Source organism: Neltuma alba, unplaced genomic scaffold, assembly GCF_004799145.2.
Source record: "Neltuma alba isolate B1F8T4 unplaced genomic scaffold, ASM479914v2 tig00011033_pilon, whole genome shotgun sequence".
In the NCBI taxonomy this organism is placed as follows: Eukaryota; Viridiplantae; Streptophyta; class Magnoliopsida; order Fabales; family Fabaceae; genus Neltuma; species Neltuma alba.
The window spans coordinates 150,426-173,268 of NW_021635784.1; the positions used below are offsets into that span (position 1 = coordinate 150,426).

The following is a 22,843-nucleotide window of genomic DNA, read 5'->3' on the forward strand; positions in this document are numbered from 1 at the left end:
AAGCAGTTGAATACTTTTTTAGGGGAAAAAAAAGAGCATTTGCATTTTGTTCTTTTTTTTAACATGAAATAGGATAAAAATGACAAACCAGTTGTTGATGTTGGCCGATTGCCAACGTGATCTTCAGCGAGCAATTGAATACTTTTTTAGGGAAAAAAAAGAGCATTTTTGTCTTTTTTTTTAATGTCAAAATTTCAAATAAGGCAATACTTATTGCCCAAGGATTTTGAACTCTTAGGTTTCCTGAATTTAAATATCACTATTTCAATGTTCTTTATCTATCTTTTACCTTTACCTTGATGATTTGGATTCTTGTTAGTTGAATTGTCTAATATTTGTGTGTATATGTAGTTAGGGTGTCCCCGCTGACATGAGAGTCTACTAAGACCTTATTTTTACCTATTTGTGATAAGTGTTTATAAGTATTTTCATGTTAGTTGAGACAAAATTTTACTCATATACTTATGTCATATTTTGTAAACTATGATTAAAAAAATTATTTTTGAAAGATCCAATCATAATTGCAAATAGGGGTGACCACGGACCAGACCAGACAAGGTTAGGCATCAACCAGAGGTTTGGTTTGGGTAGGACCTCAAGATGAATAAAGTAGCCCAAGGTCTAGTCCAGTCCAGTGCCAACCCGAGTTTGGGTAGGACTGGACTTGGTCCCTTGGACTACTTAGACCAATCCAGGCTGTCTAGGTTCTCTTTTTTTCCCCTATTACCAAGTCCTCATCTTTTTTTGCCCTACTGATTTGTATCCATTCCACCTATCCTAATCCAAGTACAGAATTTGACATTTGAAAATATGCAATCAATAATCCAATAGCTTGCCCTAAGTATTGTTTTTTTGCAACCCAAAAATTCCATTAAAACTATTAAACTAATATGCAATCAATAATCAAAAAACCATTGTCTAAAAATATCCAACAGTATTGAATAACAACAAAAATACAAGTTATAATGATATAATCCATCATAACATCAAGTTACAACATTACACATAACAAGACAAAACAAACAATAAATGATTAAAATCTAATTTTCATAGTGTTGAGCATCAATCATCTTCTTTCATTTTTCTCCTCCTCCATCTGCTACACTTGATCCATCTAGCAAAAACATATACACACACACACACACATAAGAAGAAGAAATCAGTAATAATTAATGAATTATGCAATTTTGAATTGAGAAGCATATAATTCAAAATATTACCTAGAATACTAACAACATTATCAGTCTCTTGAAAGTTGTCAAATTCAGTCAACAAAGAGGCAAATTCTGATATAGATTGCCCAACAACTACCCAATTTTGAGGACCAATGAGTGCTTCAGTCATCTTAGGAGAGAGAGAGAACTCCTATAATCAACAACATGTCCTCTATTGCTAAAAGTTGATTCAGAAGCCATTGTATATATTAGTATAGCCATTACATCATGTGCAGTCATGGAAAGCACTATATACTTGGTAGAATCAACCTTCCACCATGTCATAATATCAAAATCACCATCATCAGTAGGAATGTCTTCAGATAAATTAGCTGATAGGTATCTATCTAACTCTAATTGAGTATCTACTGATGAGTTCTTTTCTTTCTAGGATGCCAACCATCTACAACCAGGGTCTTTTTTTACCATCATTTGCACTTAAAGTATTGGCACTACTAAAAGAAGTACAAGTGCTAGAACCACCAGACCTACTTGTTTCAGGACCAATCATTACAAAGTACTCCTCAAATAGGTAGTACAAAGTGTTTTTTGTCTTGTTTTTCATGGACATTCGTAGTTTAGGATTAGAAAAAAGTTGCTTAAAAACATGGTTGATGTAGGCAAGCCTGTATCAAGGATCTAGAATCACAGCAACAATCAACAAAGGATTCAAATTATCTGCTGTATGCCAATACTTATCATATTTCATCTTCATGCTTAAGGATATCTCTCTACAAAGAGAGTTATCAGACCAAGTAGTCTCATCTAATAGCTCATGAATTAATGCAATTTGATGGAAACATGTATTTGCAATAACTGTTAGTGAGCTAGAAAATAACAAGGTCACACCAAAAAACACTTTTAACAATGTAAAAAAGACCCATGCCTTATGCCAAGCTTGTTTGTTAGGATGACATTATGCTTAGCAACTTGCTTATGAGGAGCTTGCCTAGAGTAGGCATCTATGTTATTACCATCAAAAGGATCCTCACTAAAGATGTTTGTGATATCATGTCTTGAACTTTTGTTAAAGTATGTGATATTATCTTCATCTTCATCCTCCAAACTTTTAAATGCCTTTTGGAATTTCAAAGCAACATCCAATATTATATATGTGGAATTCTATCTAGTGTTAACATCTAAGTAGCACATATTTTTACACCAACATTTCCAATTCACGAACATTTTAAATTTTTGAAGATGTGTAGGGGAAGAATGAACATACTAACAGCATTTCGAATTGATTCAAAGGCACCTTTCAATTCCTTCAAGCCATCATTAACAATCATGTTGAAAATATGTGCACAATATTATAGTTGAAGACAATTACCACTACAAACAAGACCTTTCTAGTTCTTTAATCTTCTTTTCAAATATGTTAAGGCTGAGTTATTGGATATTGCATTATCCACAATAATGGTGAACACATTTTATATGTCCTAATCTAACAAGCACCTCTTAATTGTCTTTCTGATCGTGTCACCCTTATGATTCTCAATCACACAAAAATTAAGAAACCTTTTATGCAACTTCTAATCATTATCAATGAAATGAGCCGTGATACATAAGTAATTGAAGTTTTGAACTGATGTCCAACAATTTGTAGTGAGGCAAATATGATTAGCACATTGCCGTAACAGATTCTTTAAGATCCTAACTTCACCAAGATGTAATTGCCAACAATCTCTAACAACTGTTGTCCTTGAAGGGATCTGAAATCACGGCTCTAACTCTTTGACAAATGTTTTAAAGCCTTGCTTTTCAACCAACCTAAATGGCATCTCATCACATATGATGAACTCAGCAAGAGCCCTATGACATCATTTTTAATTGAACACGTAGGGCCTCAAGCTTCGCACTTGCCCACTTGGTCTAGTATAATTCAACATAGATTGTTTTGGTATTTGTGTAGCCATATATGGATTTCTTTGACATTTTCGCAAGTATCTTTTCAAAGATGTTGTCCCATGCTTGGTTGGTCACAAGTATAATCTATATTACAATAGTTGCATGCAGCTCTAACCTCTCCATTTATTTCCTCTAATAGTAACTTAGTAAAGTGATCCCATGCTTGTGATTGTTTCTTCTTAGATTGTTTTCTCTTCTTACTACCTTCTGTTGCTTCATTTCTGTTGTAGTTGTTTGAGTAAGGGGAGGACATTCTGTAGTGGTTTGAGGTAGGTAAGGATGAGGACTAAGACCACTAGGTGTAGAAGATGGTGCACTAGGGGTTGGAGTCATATTCTCACCAATAATGGGAGAATTTGAGATTGGTCAACACTGGAGGATTGCTCAATATCCATGCCTGCACAAAGATAAAGCACAAATAAATATTATTAAAATAAATACACTAAAGATTTCTTCAAAATATGCAAATGAAGCTACTGATTATATAAATTCTATTTCCAAATTACTTCACTCAAGTAAGATCAAAGGCAAAAACTTCGGGAAGTACTAAATTCAGTAACTAGTAAACCCATTTATTAAATCTCAAACAAGGCTGTGATTGAGAACTAGTTGTTTCAGCCAATCCCATTAATGCAAAGATACGAGACTCCACTAATGAACATTTAAATAGTCTATAATATTACTAGTGATTTTATTTTAATCTAGTTTAGGAGGTGGGTAGTTTCAAGCTTGGACATTAGCTTAAGTAAAATTAAAATATATACTAACATGCAAAATGAACAAGCCAAAGAAGAAACAGAAGTTCCTAAATTTGTTTCCTTTGTACTTGTAGTTTTAGTTCCTGAATAAGAATAAGAAGAAGCCAAGCCCTTAGTTACTGTCTTAGTATCCCTGAGGTATCAATTCCAACTCTCAAGGACCAATGGAAGGGATGAAACGAGGAAAGATAGGCCTAAAGATAAATGAGGGTTAGGATCACAGCCTCAAACTCAACTTGTTTCTTGGTTTTCTGGCTGAAAACCATTTGTTAGAATCGGCTAGTAAGGAAACCCATTGAAAATTTGAAACAAAGTTCAAACATTGTGAGTTTCCCTGCCAGCCGATTCCAAGTATTCCAACAACTGATAATACAACCCACATCTAAGACATAGAATCAGTAAATAACTAGGAAAAATCAGAGTGAAGGAGAAAAGTAGAACAAGAAAAATCGCTGATGAAAGGGAATAAATACCTTAAACACCACACTTGAGAGAAGCAAAGTCGATCAAGGATGACTGGAGAAGAATGAACATGCTAATGAAGGAGGACTAGAGTGAGAACGATGTTGACTATCAAGAAGAGAAAGAGATAAATGGGTTGAGGAGATCGAGCATTAGATAGAGAAGAGGCCGCCACTGCTACCTACTAGGGCTTCTTCAACCTTAAAAGTTCAACTGGGAGAGGGCAGAGGCTGAGAGCAAAGACACAACACGTAAGTTGCAATGCAAGCATTTAGGACTTCAGTTTTCAAGTGATAATCAGATCTCCAATAGGGAATGAACCAAACGACAGCGTTCTACATGAAACAAAATAAAAAATATATGTAACTTGGGCCAGACTAAATTAGACCAAGTGCTTTGATCACTTGGTCCCGAGCCCGGTCTAGCCTGACCAGTCAGTCTGGTCTGATTTTCTTCTTGGACTGATTTTACCTGGACCAGTTAGATCGAGTCATCTTGGGTTGGACCAGGTTACCTAGACCATCGGGTTTTTTGCATAGCACTAATTCCAAAGCAACCCTAACTGTCTTGCCAAGAGATGAGTGCCACTTGTTGAGCACCAAAGAAAAGGCCTAAACTTGATTGCAGAATTGCTTTTTGTAAATTGAAAATTTTATCCATAAATGGTAAAATGATTTTTGGGAAAACCTATATCAATTTTTAAAATTTGTACAAAGCTCATTTTACGTATTATAAAATTGAAGAAAAACTTCTATTTTTAAGAAAAATTGTGAATTTTTTTAAAAGTGGTGACACTGAATAGTTTGTAAACAAATATAAAGGATGGTCATATAAATTTAATCTTTTTTTAAGAAAAAATTGTTCAAGAAATTTATTAATTAAACTATTGTTTTTGTCATGCATTACACTAAAACAAATCTAGATTAACATATATGACAGAAAATATAAAAGGAATATACGAAAGCATTGGACCACATGAAGGAAAATGAGAGATAATTAAGAATTACTACCTCCAATCATTAATATAAGAGTTAGTTTGACTTTCAATTTGATTCTAAATATAAGATTCTAATCCACTTTGTTGTCATATTTATCCATCTTTTTTGAAGTAGTTCTTATAGTAATTGCACATGTTAAATGTTTAATCAAATGGTAGTTTCTACTACATAATTAGTAAGGATATTTTGGAAAAGATAACTCCTTATAAATAGGAGGTTGTAGGTTCAATCTCATTTATAACCTCAGGCTGTTAGTACCTACCCACTTAACTAAAACAAGCATTATTCATATAGTTAAAATTAATTTGAATTTGTATTATTCATTCATATTAAACATTCAAACTTAGTAATAAAGACAATTTTGTTTCAAATGCATGGTGGCTATGAAGGCACGTTACTTATAGTGTGATTCGGTTGCATTTTGGCAAACGCAATGAGTGATATATGAATTCTCTCCTCTCAATTCTCTTCTTCTTCCCGAAGTATATTCTTCTTTTTCTCCTTCTTTCTGCTTTGGAACTTGTCAGGAGCTTTCTTCAATTTCATAATCTGCAGCAAGAGGGGTTTTCTAAGAATTGAAAGTTGAAAGGGTGTCTTGCAGATGGGAAGGAGACACAAGGAGGATCAGCGTTTTTTAATTAAAAAAATAACAATTTAATCCTTATGTAAAAATAATACAATTATTATAAAATTATTAGTTACATAGGATGCCATGTAGGATGTGAGGTGTTTTTTTATTGATCTAACATGACAATTTCTGTTAAAAAAATAACAGTAAGTTAGCGGCAATGTATTCATAACTAAAGAAATAAATAAAATATTAGGGAAGTTAATTTTAAATTTTGAAATATCATGAGGTTATATGTAACTGGCCTAAATTTTAGAAAGATTTTGTATAATTTTGCTTTTATTAAAAACAAAACACTCTTTTTTTTTATTATTATTCTTTTGTTTGGATGGTTTGATGAACCCACTTACCACCAACATATTTTTTTGGGTTGATGGCACTACGCAATAAGGCCCTGTTTGTTACATAGGTCTACATTTTGAGGGATTAAAATTGAGATGGGGTTGTGATTGAAAATAGGAGTGGGAATAAGAATTTGGAATTATGTTGGGTATGGAGTCATATTTAGATGGAATATTTTTATTAATTTTATTTTATAATTAGCAATAGATTATCAAAAGAACTACAATACCCTTAGCCCTAACCCCAAAGCACTAGCTTTTCTTTCTTCTCGGATGCTAACAGAGCCGAAGTCCATCAGTGTTATCCTTCTTCCTCCATTATGACCCAAATCATCCACCAACTTCCATGGTCGTTCTCCTTCCTCATTCCTATATTGCATTATCCATCTTCCTTCCTCTTTATGTTCGTCAATAACAAGGTAACCACCAGATCTAAACCTTTTCATTGACTCTAATGGAGAGGTGGTACTGGGCAATCTCATGAAAGGGGATATTAGCTAGGTAGTCCTAGGATTGCTGAAGTCTTCATACCAAACATAAGAAAATAAGCAATCTCAGTACCAATGCTAGTGCCAATCGCTTCAGCGCCTCATACCAAATAAGACCTTAGAAGTTCGACCAGCCCAAACCCCATTTAGTCTAGACTAGACTTAAAAAAGGCCCAATAACTCAATAGCTACAATTTATTGTTGGCAACTCATCCTCTTCTATTGATCAAATCAAATTTGAATTTTTAAAATTTAAACTTAAATACTTTAATTAAAATATTAAAAAGTATGTAAATAAATTTAAACATTTAAAATTTAATCTAAAAAACTTACGAGTTAATGGAGCAAGAAGAAAAGCCTCGAAGAGAAGGAGCTCGAGAACCAACATAAAAAATAATAATAATATTATCTCCGGTCTTAAATATAAAACATCGTTTATGAACTATAAATAAAATCTTATATTTAAAATTTTAGGTAATAATAATAATTAAGCTCTAATTCATCATCAAGCTTTGCGTGTGTGGGGGGCAGACAAGAAGCCCAATAATTATTTAACTCGCTTTGAACTGAATTACTCTTTTTTTTTTTTTGGTCCAAGAACCGAATTACTCTAACAATCACATCAAACCATTGAGATTAACCAACGGCTTTTACCGCTTCTATTGGCTGCACTTGACCTAATTACTTTTATTATCATACTTTTGCCAAAAAGAATTTGCATGAGAGATGAACATCTGAATTATTCCATTTTTTATTCTCTAGGAGTATGAATATCAAGCTTAAGAGACCAAACTCGTTCTAACTCTGTCTCATTACCAATGATTTCAGAAATGGCGTTGAATAAGCTAGAAAACTAGTTCAAGATTAAATGGTTCACTCGTAGAGTGAAACTGATTTTAATTAAATTAATATAATTTAAAGAATATTTATGAAAAATCAAAAATATATTATCTTATGCAATACTTGTCTATATCATGGTCCTGCTTGCATGTTGAATTTATAGTCAATCACACAGTGACGTTAAAATAAAAATATTTCTTGCCTATTACAAATCACTGAAGTTGTCGAATGTGCCAAACTAATTGTCCAATCAAATCAGCACAAGGTTCCATAATTAGCAAGAACCACCAATAAATAATCATATATATATAACACTGAAGAAAAACCAACCAAAGATAAATAAAAATACAAGACAACATAGCTTTGGGTTATTAATTTTCCACCAATAAATAATATATATATATATATATATATATAGCACCGAAGAAAAACCAACCAAAAGATAAATAAAAATACAAGATTATTAATTGTCTTTTTAAAACATATTTCTGACAAGTTTTAACCAGTCACTTTTTGACCACTTTTTGGGGGTTTCAAACTAGACATAGGGATGGTTTCTAGGTGGACCCATCAAACTGGGTCGGCCCAATACAATTCTGACAACAATGCTCATTACTAATTTCAATTCTTAGATAAATTGAGTGAGATACCTCTAGTATCAGAGAAATCAGAAAATACCTACAAAAGTATTTATGTATTACTTACTGATAAGATCATCATATTAATTGTGACATTCAATCTCACACTTTGTAAGTCATCACCAGAATTTCCTTCTCCCCCCCCCCCCAATCTCCTTAACCGAGAGTAACACAAGTAGAACGGCACATGCATATCATCCAAGTAAGAGAATTGATAGACTTCCTCAAGAGACGATAAATTTTGGGGGTAATTTTGAATGAAAATTTTCACAAAGAATAATATTTACGTTTTTAATATCATCAAGAGATGATAATATAATAGTTCCCCCAAAAACACTATTTCTATTTTTAACAAATGCATTATAAACCACAGCATCCCTCAAGGTGAATAGCTAGTATCGCTACAAAAAAAATTAACTTTCAGCGGCGAAAAAAAATCATGGTTGGAAGTACAAAAGTCGCTGCTAAATGTTGTTGCTGAAAAGTCATTGTCGTAGTGACCATGGCTGAAAAGTTTCAGTGACAAGAAAAAAATTTGCTACTAAAAGACGTTTTCAGTGGTGACTTTTATCATTGATAAAAGATACTTTTAGTGGCGACATCTTGGTCATCTCCAAAAGTACTTTTAGCAGAGACAAATTGTAAGTAACTTTCAGTGGCAACTTTTTTATCATGCTAAAAAACAATGGCTTCACACCAATACCATATCATCACGCCGGTCACCATGTCCCCACCAAACAGTGCCACGCCATCACCGGGTGGTCACCACATCATCGCCACGTCACCACTCTCATGCCATGTCACCACCTTGCCGCCATATCATCGTCCAAATATTTTCAACTTAAATGTATCTTCTTCAAGGGTCAAACTCGTGACCACCTTCTTTCATGTCCAATCTTTTTGTTGTTGAGTTGGATTGAATTTGCTAATTATTATCATAAAATAAAATATATATTGTCATATTATACTTTCAGCAATGACGATAGAAAGTTGCCACTGAAAGTCTGGCCTTCAATGACGACTTTCTAAAGTTGCTATCAAGAGGCTAAATGAAGATCCTAAAGACTTTCAGTGGCGACATTAATCGTCACTACTAAAAGTCAACTTTTAGCGACGACCCTAGAAAGTCATCGTTGAAAGTATGCTTCTTAGCGGTGAAAAAAAAATGTCATCGCTAAATTTATGTCCTCTAAAGACATTTAGTAGTGACAGAAAAATGTCCTCACTGAAGGTCTCTCATTCAATGGTGACTTTTTGTGTCACTGCTGAAAGATACTTCCAATGAGACTTTCAGCAGCAACTAAAAAAATCGCTACTGAAAGTCATCTTTCAACGGTGACATTTTGTCACCACCGAAAGTCATACTTTCAGTGGCGACTTTCTAATGTCACCACTGAAAGTTGAAGTTGCCGCCAAAAGTCTCTTTTTTTTTTTTTTGTAGTGCATGTACTCTAAAGGAGAATTAAAAGTGACACTCGAACAAAAGTTATACCACATCTAATCTTTAATATAAGAGCTAGCTTGACATTTAATTTGGTTCCAAATACAAGACCCCAATCCACTTAATCTCTCATATTTATCCATTTATCCTAAAATAATCATTGTAGTAGTTGCACATGTTAAAAGTTTTATCAAAAGGTTGTTCTAGCTAATACACATAATTAATAAGGGTATTTTAGGGAAGATAACACCTATTTATTACAAATAACTAACCTAACTAATTTTTTTATATATTCAAATTAGTTAACTAACTCTTTTATTAAGAGTCAAAAGTAGTATATCAAACATAAATTCATAATTTTTGTTGTCCCAAACATCAAAGTAAGAAATATAACACTCTCAATCATTTAACTATTTGTTACTAGTAATACTAATTACCAAAAATATTGTATATACTACATAATTTCTATAAACAAAATAACACTGATCGAAGACAATGATATATCGATTTCATCATGTGGAAATATACACATCTTATAGTAGTTGCAAAGTAATTATTTTTCTTGAAGCGAAAGCAAAGGAAATATTCCAACCAACGCTCTCTAAGAAGGTAGTTGAAACCTTGCTTCAAGAATCAACTTGATTATTGTTTTTTTCTTCTTTAGGTAGAGATTGGTTGAAACTGGCTCTAGATTCTTTTGTAGAATGCAAAATAATATCAATCTTAAAAATGTCACCTCGATAATTATACAATTTTTAACTTAGAATGAAGATTCAAAACCAAAAACCAAAATAACAAGGTATGGACGAAACATGCATGCTCCTAATAATTAATCCAAATACGAAATTAGCTGGAAAGAAGAAAGCATGCATGATGAAGAGATATAGATATAGTCTGAAATTAAAAACATGTAGTAAAATAAGTAGCAGCAAATTAAATCCATATTCTCAACCAAAACACGCATAATGCATGGATGAGAAATATGCATCTTGACAATCTCTTCCTCCATAACATTAATCCTAATTACAATCCAAATCATAGACTTAAGCATATAATTAATAAGAAGTATCAAGAGGTCCATCTCTAATGACGTGAAAGTAACAGAAAGTGATAGAGAGAGGGATGAGTGGAGGAAGAGAGAGAGAGAGAGATCAGAACATGACATAAACCTAAGTCCTAACCATGGTTGGTGAGTGAGTGAGCAGTGAGTGAGTGAGTGAAGAACCCTAAAGGGAATCAAAATACCTCCCTAGGGTTTCATGCAAAGTGCTTCTGAGATCAACAAACATCCATTATTGATGCTGTTTTCTCAAGATGATGATGATATATACTACCAAAAACCCTAAAAAACACTGTCCCTCCTAAGGATTAGTGAAAATTGGACCTAAACTCCCATAGTTTAGGCACAATGAATTTTTACAAAAGAAACTGAACAAATGTTAATTAGTACTGATAAGAGATTAATATTTTCCCAGTTCCCTTACCCAAAGGGATGAGAAACAAGATGACTTATTGGTTTGGTTAAACCCTTTACCACCGTGTGAAAATTGAAAATTTAAAGTTGGTAAAGCATTTATAAAGACATGATCTTCATGACTTGAGACCTAATATTAATCCATATTATACTAATTAAAAACCCTAACCCTAACCCTAAACCCTAGATGTTACCATACAAAAAACTTTGGACATCCGTTGCCCATGATTGCTAAAACCTTCCCCTTCGTCCCAAGAGGGTGAGATCTAAGCAATATTTGGAGGGATTAATTTACTATTTTTTTTCTCTTAACTGTCCTAAATTGAGATTCTCTGTGATTACTGATCTTGATCATTTACAATTCCTTTTTCCTTGAAAAACTTTCACTGGTTAGCCCTTTCCTGAGGGCTAACAAGTTTTGTCCTAATTTCTATTCCCAACGTGGCTATTTCCAACATAGCCTGAGCTGGTGAAGATGATGATGACAATGATGATGAATTTACATGTCAGGGTTCTTGTCCTGAAGAACCCTAAACTGAGAAAAAGATATGCAAATGCATGAGACTCTTCAAAAATGAAGCGAACTTACAGATTTAGCTCCTATGGGGAGCCAGAACTGTTTGTGGTGTGTGAAAAAAAAGCCCATGAATTCCATTGATGGACTTTTTATGGTGTGTTAGTGAAGAAAGAGTGCGTGAGCGAGAAAGAGGAAGCACCATGGTTAGGCTAAAGGTTTTTCTGATGATGGAAACTTCAAGAAGCAATTAACTGATGATGGGAAGTTTCTGATGATGAGAAAATTATATTTTGATGATGATGAGTCTCTCTAACGATGAGGAATTGGGGGAGCTTGAAGAGCCATCTTCACGCCTGCGGCACAGCAAAACACACTGTCAAAGAAGTCAGTGTCTCATTATAATTCATACTTGAAACAATTTGATGGGAAAATGACCCTCATTTTGGAAATCAATCCACATATTCTTATATTTTATCTTGATTTTGAATCAGGCCTCTATAATTTATTTTGTTTGAATTGGGTCCTTATAGTCTGATATGTTATTAGCATTCATCCTTGAAAGTAAAACCCATTAATTTTAATATATAAATTCCATAAATTTTATGGAATTTCTTCCATTATATTTAACACACTGATTTAATTAATGCACATCCATTTCCTCTATAAATTTTATTAAATTTTTTAAGGTCTATAAATTAAAACCACCAGATCAAACAATAAGGATTCCAAAAAAAAAAAAAAACTGAGTACCTAATTCAAAATTCATGTGAACTATACTATAATGCCCTGTTGATTAATGTGTCCTTAAAAATACATGTCTTATTATGATTATAATGAAATTAATATAGCAAAGTGGTGAGCATGAGTACAAACCTGATTGCAAAGCAGGCGAAGGCGCAAGAGACATAGGTGGACCATAGTGCTGAGCGTAGCCAGCAGATGAAGTAATGGGAGAGTACTGAAAGAGCTGCGGTGGGTAGTAGACACCGTAGCCCTGACCGGAAGTGTAGCCGCCAGTTACACCGCTGCCGCTCCCTTCTCCGAACTGCAGATATGGGTACATGGTGGTGGCTGCCGCCGCACCACCGGTCATCATGCCTCCTGGTCCAGTTCCATACAGTGGGTACTGGGTCGCTCCTCCATAAACACTATAGTAGCCCTGCATGCAATTGTTATTTATATTAAATACTAATATATATATGTATATAGTGTATTGCCAAATAATATACATAATACATTACGTGAAAATAGTAAATAAAACGTTAATTATATTCTTTTTTAAGTTTATTTAAAATTATAAGAAATTTCCTTTTATTTTTAATTTTTAACAATAAATTTCATAAACCTTTGTTAGTCATTTAAATAATATATTTTTATTTTTAAAACTTAGACAAGTATGTCCAAAAGTTTTTTAAAAAAAAAAAGTAATTGCACATCTCATTTGAGATACTACAAAATGAAGAAATCTTCCATTTTTAAGAAAAAATTGTGAATACTTTTTGAAACTAGTAGTTACACAGGTTTATATAAACTTAATCTCTTTTGAGAAAATTTTTTTCGAAATTTTTTTTTTGCTACAAACTATTGTTTATGTCATACATTAAACCAAAACAAATATAGATTAACACATATGAAAGCAAATATAAAGGAATATACGGGAGCATTGGACCACATGAAGGAAAATGAGAGATGGTTAAGAATTAATTAAGAATATTATTTAAAGCACGGAACCCAACTTGAACTGGAAAAGAGGGAAAGTGAAATTGGGATAATGGACCACAAGCATCGCTGCTTTGAAGAAAAAGGGAAATAGTACATATAAGAACGGATTTGACTACTTTAGTATTTTTTTCCTCAGTTGATTCACACTACCACTAAACTTAAATATAAATTATTTCTAATCATATATTAATGACAACATTTAAAATTATTCAATTTATTATAAAATTCAAATGATTTATAATATGATGTTTATTTACTACATTAAACCCAATGTTAAATTGAATCCTACTCTCTCTCGGTGTCACGCACTATCTTTGCTAAATATAAGTATATATATATATATGTATATAATATTTAATACCTCTTAAAACTGTCAAATATATTTACTTTCTAAAAGATGTCTTATATATGTTATTAGAGGAGTATGATTTATTATTGTTTTGAGACAATCACTTTCAATAGTATTATCCAAACACAAACGCTACTGAGGGTACAATAATGAAGTTTTATGTAGGAAGGGAAGGACAAGGTACAAGTTGTTGAAGTTTTCATGGATTTGATATTATGCCCATTATTGTACGTACTAGCTAGCATTTATAGTTAAAATATATTAATTTCAATATATACAATACTTGCATCCTAGAAAAATCTCGCTATTTAACATCAATCATAACTAGCATAACCTGCAAGGAGCTTAAAGTATGCATTTAATTTTATTATAAAATATCAAAAAATTTGTATTGAGATAAAAAAAAAACAAGTTATCATGATGAAGTAAAATTTTATTTAAATGATTATATTAAAATATCTTTGATATACCTTTTTTGGTTAATGACGTTTATTTTGGGTTACAAATAAATTAAATTAAATTAAAATTTTAAAAAGTAAATACTTTGCATTACTCGATCTAGTGCATGTTTAAAGTAATTTATACCTTTTATTTGCAGCTTGATTTCATATTTCAGTTTGATTTTTATTACTAACTATTATTTGTTTTAATTTTATTAAAATTGAAAGTAATATTTTCATTTTTAAAATTTTTTAGAAGTCCAAAGAAAAAGAGTTTTAGCATAAATCGGACAAGATAATTGATTGATTGAGAATTGAGGACTACAATTGTCTGGAGATGTGGAAAAGAGAAAGAAAGAAACAGTAATACACAGTGAAAAGCGTTTTTGAAGAGAATTCAAAAGCTGTTGTCTCGTAAAAGGTATGTTTTTAAAAACGCATCCTAAGTTATAAAAAGCTACGAAGCAGACAAAAAACTAGTAAAGAGATGATTATTATTATTATTATTATTATTATTATTATTATTATTATTATTATTATTATTATTATTAAAGAAGAATAAATTAGAGAGGAGAGGAGGAAGATAGATAGGTACAAACCGGGTAAGTGTAATCTGGTGAGTATGGAGAGTACCTGAAAATAATTATCAACATAAAAAAGAATTAAACATTTCGTTAAGCACATAAAATATTGAAGTTAATTGAAAAAATAAAACATACAAAATCAGACAATTAGCGTTTGATTATCTGTTAATTAAACCTTTTCATTAAATATAATGCTCTTTTTCATTCCATTCCATCTCATGTATCCCGCCTTCTTCAGAAATTCTCTTTAATACCCTCATATATATTATAGAGTAGAGATATAGTAGGGCAGATAAAGTGAAATTCACAGAAATTGATGAAATTTAAAAATTAAAAAAAAGGGGGAAAAGGTGCATCGGACTTATTATGCCGAACAACCTGTCAATAAACCCTAGAAGATGGTAATCATAAATAATAGTTTTCTACTTTAGAAAATAAAATAAAATAGCAACATATATATATTTATATAACCAATGAGATTGTTTTTCTGGGGTTTTTCTCATGCTCCAAATGATTGAACTTGGTGTTGAGGTTTCCTTGTCATTTAACTGTTAATGATTTCATGCACCAAAGTTAGCCTACACACTACCCTCTTCAACACTTACACATGGGTCTGTTCCACTTTTCTTTGTCCTTGTGTGTGTGTGTGTGTGAGAGTGAGAGAGAGAGAGAGAGAGAGAGAGAGCACAAAACAAAAGCTGTAACAATCATGTGGAGGTTGATTCTATGATAAAAAGAATATATATATAAAATATAGAAATGAGCTAGCTAGCAATATAGCATGCTTGTGTTAGTGATAAAGCCTAACACACAACTTGTAATAATAACACACAATGTGTTGTTGTGAGTGTGTGGTTTGATTGTGCATCTATGAGTTGTCAATGCACGTGCCATTCCCCATTGATCTCAGTACACTCACGTGACTCACAGGGAAGACCAGAAGAGAGAGAGAGTGGAAAGAGAAACCGTAGTGAAGTATACATACACATACAGTAGCATGCATTAATTGATATATATATATATATATATATGTGTGAGATATATGGCTTACCCATAAACATTATAGGGTGTTCCTTGCTGGAGAGCATAATGAGGAAGTGTTGCTGCCGCTGCAGAAGGAAAAGTCGATCCTGCTCCTCCAAACCCTGTCTGAAACGAACCCATCACCCTGAAGTTCCTGCCTCCTCCTCCTGCAAATTATATCAATTTCACTCTTTAATTAGCTTATTTTCTCTACATTCACTAAAATGAATATATATATTCACGCTATAGATTCCGAGATAAGAAAACAACAAATCTTAATTAGAATCTGCTACATAAATAGTACAATATAATATTATTTTTGTGCTCTGTCAACAACAAATGAATATGGGGAGAATCCAAATCCTAAGAACGCCACGGGACAAGATACAATGTTGTTTTGTCCATTAGCATATAAATTTGCTTCAAGTCTCTCATGTATATATATTAAAGAGGGAAAACAATGAGATGTATGTGAGTGTGTCTGAGTAGCATAGATATTCATGTTGTTTAACTGGGTTAGGTGATTTAACCTTCAAATTTAGTAAAGACAAAATATAATCATGAATAATGTTGACTTTAACTTAACCTTTTAAATTAAAAGGTGATTAAACAGCTGTGATGCGTTGTTCTATGTACACTAAAGAATGCAAGTTGGCACAAGCAAATGAAATATGCCAATATATGGAGGAGTGGGATTAGTCTGATGAGTTTGATGAGAATCTTTATGAAACAAGACAGAAGTGTGTCGTGTGAAATGTCATCAGTTAGTGAAAAATGAGAGAATCAGCAAATGAGAAAGGAATAAATGCACATGCAGATAACAGAATGGAACTTTCCACTCTGGAAAGAAAGGAATATTCATTCATATTAATCAAACTCAGTAGTAGGAACAAGGACAGCTTTGTTTCTGTCTTCCATTCTTACCGCACAATACTTTTGACAGCGATCATCATCCATATATATTCAGATTTAGATCTATCTATTCTGATCTTAGTCACTCAATTCAAATACAACAAGAAGCTGCTATATATGCCTTAGTTTATATATGTATGGTTGGGGGGGGGGGCGAAGGAATATCCATGAAACTGGCTATGAACAAGAATAATGGAGCGAGAAGAATGAAAGCATCTTTTGAACAGTGATGAACTGAATAAGAGGAATTTATAAAGCTTTATGCCTCAGATCTTATCCATCATATCAAACTCAGATGATTAGAGACCCTGGAAAACTACTCATTGATATGCATATTGGGGGGGGGGGGGGAGAGAGAGAACAAATGATATATATACATACACACACACACACACACACAGACCGTGCTTTGGGGTTGATGGCTTGGATCTCTGGACACCCAAAGAAGCCAGGTTGCAGTTAGCCCTTCTGCCATCTATCACTGGAGCAGCATCCACACAAGCTCTCATGGCGGCTTCTGGTTCCCGAAAAGTTACCTGAAATGGAAATACCTTCTTCTTCATCATCATCATCACCACCACCACAATAGAAGAAGATAATAAATAATCAAATTGAACTATGAACAATATCACTTGTTTTTCCTTATTGATCATTAATTTAGCTAGGTCATCCGGACATTAAGTGAGCCAAACCTCATTATATTACTAACAACTTGAGATCATGTGATAATGTGAATGAAAATTGAAGAGAAAGAAGGACGAGGAGGAGGAGGAGGCGTACGAATCCATAGCCTTTAGATTTGCCAGTAGCTTTGTCAGTGATGACGACGGCCTCCAAGATCTCACCAAACTGCTCAAAATATTTCTTCATAGTTTCCTTCTGAGTCTCCCAAGCCAAGCCTCCTACAAAGACCTTTGTGTATGTTGTGTCACCAAACTGGCCTGCCAGATTCGCCGGAGTCATCTCTTCAACCTTAATCTTTTCTTCTACGATCACACACAATACTACTTTGTCTGATAACCCTAGAACACAAGACACTGATCTTCTTCTTCTTCCTCTGCGCTTCTGGTCTCTGAGATGAACGATCTATCGATGAAGATGACTGACGATGATCTTTGTTTATGCTCTCTAATTAGAGTAGTTGTCAGCTATATGGCAATTGGCAAAACTACTCCTGTGTGTGAGAGTGTGTGTGTGTGTGTCGGAGAGAAAGAGTGTTGTGAGTGAGTTGTGAGTATGGAGACAGATCTACTTGGGTGTGAGGCAGAAGAGAGGGGGAGAGAGAAAGACCCACAAGATTTAGAGGGATCTTGAAGTCTCTGGTTCTGAGGAGAAAGGATGGGGGGTGGGGGTGGTGTAGAGGGAGTTGATATTGATGAATGAACGAGATCAAGAGAGAGGGGTTGGAGAGTAGAGTAGAGAGTAGAGAGAGAATTAGGTCAGAGATCAAAAAATAAAAGAGGGAAAGAAAGAGAGGGAATGAGAGAGAAAATTAGGAGGGAAACAGAGAGAGAAGAGAGAGAAAGGAAAAGGCGATAAGAGAGAAGGGGAAATGGGAAAAAGAGGAAAGGGGCTCCGACATGAATTATATAGAAGACAGCCCCACCTGCTTGCATTATTTGAATCGCAACTTCCCCCACGTTCAATCATGGAGCGTGGGATACACGCGCAGATGATTTCCTTTGGCAGATATCATGAGATGTTTGGGGGGTTCCATGTGGGGCAAGTTCCAATCCCACGCGCAAATTTCCGTGGTCACTCTCTCTCTCCCCCCTCCCTCTTGAGAGTCTCTGTCAGAGGAAGGAACACGGCATGCGTTTAGGCGGATGACTTGTTTATCTAAATCCTGCAAAATATTTATATACTATTTTAATAATTACAGCTAGGAGAGGGGAGGATAACATTTTTCAAAAAATAAAAGATAAAAAAGAACCATTTGAAGGCACACTTTACTTCTCCCTAAATAAGGATTAGCTAATAATAAAAATAATAAATCTATGTATTACCTCTGCTGGACTGTAAACTAAATCTTATGTTAATGATAAGAGGTAATATAACAAATAAAAATTTTAAAATGAGAAATTTTAAATCACCATTTCATAAGTGTGGCTTGTGTTAGAAAGAGATGAAACCTAACATAAATATTATAAAATTTATTTTTTTTGTAGAAAGTTAAATGAGCACACACACACACACCCCTCCTCTCGGACATGCTACCAAAATCTTGTAATCTAATCTCTTAGCCTCTTTCCATAATTTTTTCTGCGTTTTGGATTTTCGTCTTAAATTTTAGACTTACATTTTGATTATTGAAAGTTTTATATACCTTTCATATGTCAGTTTGGTTCCTTAAATATATATTACCATAATGTGGATGATGTATTAAAATATTTGATTGGAGTACATAGTGACATATTTTCGTATAATCTATTATCTGTAAATAACTACACACACACAGATATATATCTATATATATATATATGCATATTTAAATTTATAAGAAGTCAATGGGTTATGACTTTCTAGCAATTTGGGCTGAATCTCGATAAAACTTGCTAACAACTCATTTTGGACAATAAAATTGTTTTTATGGTTGAGTTGGATCGGATTCTTGTCGACCTTGAGTCAAAACCTAGAATTAGACCAGAAATTGGAACAATTTTTTTAAAAAATTGGACGGTTTTTTGGGTTGACAAATTTTTTGAAAGAACTTATACAAAATTTACCCTTCCAAGAAAGTACCTAATATGCCACTCTGATTTCTATTATAAGGGATTTTTTTCCAGAAAGAATGAGTTAGTCATTATTACAAGTCATTAAGTGAGATATTAATAATTACATTTTTTTAAGAGTGCCCGTATTTAAAATTTGATGCACCCTTTTTTCACTTTTCAATGTGTAATTCATGATTTTTAAATAAGGAAAAATTAGGGGGGAAATATTTTAAAGCAAATTTAATGACTTAACCATCTCTCTGGTTTTAGCAAAATGATTAGAGATGCTTTATAATGGCAATTGGAGTGGGATTTCCAGACCATCTGTAGAGCTCTATGATGTTACTCCTCTGGTCCTATTTATAGGGCAGAGAGAAAAGATATTTTTTAGTCCTATTTATAGGGCACTAAGAGAAATTTTTTATATAGATGTACAATTTTACCTTTCATTTATTATTATGTTCATTTTATTTACATAAGGTATAATATATATTAAATAGGGATAAAGTTGAAATGTTGTTGAATTTGAAATGAAAATTAATGAAGTTTAAGATTTTTCTTGGTCTATGTGAAACATGTTGAAAGTGACTTATAAATAGAATCAGAGGAGTATTTCACTAACATTTTACATTGTGGTGTTGTTATGTTGACAATTAGATTATTGTAAATTTATTTTTTATATATATTATGTTATAATTATTTTTATTAAAATTTTATTTAATTATGTTGCATCGGTTCAACCCCGGCCCTATTCTAACCTATTATACATAAGAATCGTGGATCGCTAGTTTTTCTAGTTCAATATCTGGTCTAACTTTTAAAACAGTAAACAGAACCTATTTAACTTCCTTTTGAGCTCCATGCATGTTAAGGATGGGGTGGGATGAAAGGGAGGTCAAACTCAAAGATTCAAATCATCTCAATAAATATAAAAAGATTAATAATGTAAGACATATTAAACGTTTAAGGAGTAATTTTGTCTTGAAACTATTCACGAAAAAGATATGTGGGTATCCAAAACTCTTTTAGAGTCAATATCACCTTAGAAGTGTTAAAAAAAGCAGTAATGCCACCCTAATTGCCGAAAAACTAATGTAGACTATTTGTATTTTGTAACCATAAGAGTAATATTACTCACTTTTTAACACTCTCACGGTGATATTGGGTAAAAATTTAAAAAAAAAAAACTTCTAAATACTTTCAGCTCCTTCGCGAATATTTTCATGACAAAAATATCCTTAATCCTGAATTAAATTCTAAAGGAATTCTATCGATCTGTTTCCTTTTTTATATTTCATGGAATGCTAATTCGTTTCTATACGATATCAACTATATATATTATTTTAATAATTCTGCACGAATCAAATATTAATATAAAATAAAATGTTGATCGTTGAGAAAACTCTGATGGTATTGGACCAAATGACAGAACCATACAGACCAGAGCATTAAATAATAATTAATTCAATCCTATAAATCTAATTCTATTAATGTGTACACCATTAATTTTCATCAGTATATCTACCCAAAATAAATCACCAACAACTCAAAATAAACTTTAATTTTGAAAAGAATATATCTTGATTCGGACACTTTAGAAAAATTCATATGTTGTTGGCAAAAAAAAAGGGACAAATTCATATGTATTTTAGTCAATTAAAGTATGCGTTCAAATTTTTAAATTTATTATTTTCTTTAGGTTGTTGGGTAGGAGCATAATGATTTCTCTCCTTTTGCTCAGAGGGTCTGGTCCCTCCTCTGGTACATGCATTGAGGGGCTGCTATAAAAAGTTGCAACTTCTAAAATTATAATATTCTCATTTTTATAAGTTTAAGATAAAAAATAAGAAATAGTTACAGCAATCAATTAGTAGTACATATATATTTGTATATAAGATACAAAAATGTTTAAATTTTGTATAAATCACATATTATTAATGTTTTAGACTAATGGTATTAAAAGACTGCAAATATACTTTTTAATTTTAACAAATTAAACTGAAACTTGGTCTTAATATAGATGATCAAATATATACTTTATCCTCTTTTTTATATGTGTATGCATCATCCTATTAGAGATAATCATGTTCAAAATATGGTGGAGCATTATCTTTTATAATGGAGACTCAAATTTTGATTTGTTATATTGTGAAAGATTAACTTCTTTCTCTAAAACCAACCCTCTTTAGTCTAATATTATTGACTTTCTCTTAAAACTTGATGCAAATTTAGATGGATGTATGCTTTAATCCCTTTTTAATATGCATATGCATGTTTCTATTAGAGGCAATCATGTTCAAGATATTGTCAAATACTACCTCTCGTAATTGAGATTCAAATCTTAAATTGACATCTCGTAAAAAACTAACCTCTTCTGTTAAACTTAATACTCATTAATATGATATTATTGATTAACCTGAGCCATATTATTTATATATTATTATTATTATTATTATTATTATGGAACTACTTAAAAATAAAAGAAGGACAAATACTTTCTTTAGATTTTTAAACTTTACAAATTTTTCTTTTATTTTTAAAATAGATAAAATATTTATTATAAAATAAAAAATAAATTGCACAGATCTTTCTTAAAGATATTTAATTTGAAAATATACAGATCTTCCTTTATTATTGTGGGAGGTTTGTATATATTCTAAAAGTACGTTATGCGTTAATATAATTTGAAAAACTCAGAAAAACTTGTGTAATTCAATATTTAGTTTATAGGAGGCTTCTGTAGGTTTTAAAAAATAGAAATATATTTTTTCCAATTTTAGGGAAATTTGAAAAGGTTTTATTTCAGTTCAAGAAAATAACAGAAAAACCTTGGGTACTTTATTTCATTTTTTTTTCCTTATAAACTTCGTTCGCACAAGTTTCATTATTCCTTTATTTGCATGGCTCACAAGGGGTCCAAATATCAAATTTCATATTCCAAAAGAAAACAATGAATCAATATGGGGTCCGTCCAAAAGAAGAAAGAAATTAATCTATTTTTTCATCAATGACACAAACCATTTACACACTCACACAGCACCACGACTTTAATTCTGCCATAGGTTATTGCAATTTTAGCAATTGAATTTTGAAACATCACCTTAGTCTTCTTTGAATAGCTTTTTTTTTTTTAATTTGGATAATAAAACATTATATGTATTTAGTCTTCTTGTTCATAACTATACAAATGTTTTTAGCACAATTTTTATATGAATCATTTAAAATTTAATGAAATATCCATCTGTTTGTCTGTCTGTCATACTTATTCTACAAATCTTGTAAAAGTCATTTCATTGATCTAATTGGTCCTTCTCATTGGCGCTATTTCAACCATCTCATTGGCTTATTTCTTCTTCTTCTTTTTTCGTCCTTTCCTCTTCAAAGTGAGCATG

At 32.4% G+C, this 22,843-nt stretch overlaps 1 protein-coding gene across 2 annotated transcripts; it reads right to left on the minus strand.

Annotated features, from left to right (window-relative positions):
• Nucleotides 1-10,569: 10,569 nt before the first annotated feature.
• On the minus strand, nt 10,570-18,194 carry LOC114760881 (RNA-binding protein 24-B). Of its 2 annotated transcripts, none has more exons than XM_028950185.1 (6): nt 17,518-18,194; nt 17,141-17,273; nt 15,854-15,992; nt 14,818-14,851; nt 12,581-12,866; nt 10,570-12,060 (listed from the first exon to the last, which is right to left on the minus strand). In XM_028950185.1, exons 1-6 carry the CDS (start codon nt 17,698-17,700, stop codon nt 12,017-12,019), a joined length of 819 nt encoding a protein of 272 aa, XP_028806018.1. In that variant the 5' UTR covers nt 17,701-18,194; the 3' UTR covers nt 10,570-12,016. The 2 variants fall into 2 exon arrangements, with proteins under 2 accessions (XP_028806018.1, XP_028806019.1); XM_028950186.1 differs by having other exon boundaries at nt 10,570-12,080.
• Between the last annotated feature and the right edge of the window lie 4,649 nt (nt 18,195-22,843).

Coding starts and splice junctions, on each gene's coding strand:
- LOC114760881 (XM_028950185.1), bottom strand. CDS start 17,700: ATGACTCCGGCGAATCTGGCAGGCCAGTTTGGTGACACAACATACACA. Junction 14,852..15,853: donor ACACCCTATAATGTTTATGG/GTAAGCCATATA, acceptor AATTATTTTCAG/GTACTCTCCATACTCACCAG. Junction 12,867..14,817: donor CACCAGATTACACTTACCCG/GTTTGTACCTAT, acceptor AATTGCATGCAG/GGCTACTATAGTGTTTATGG.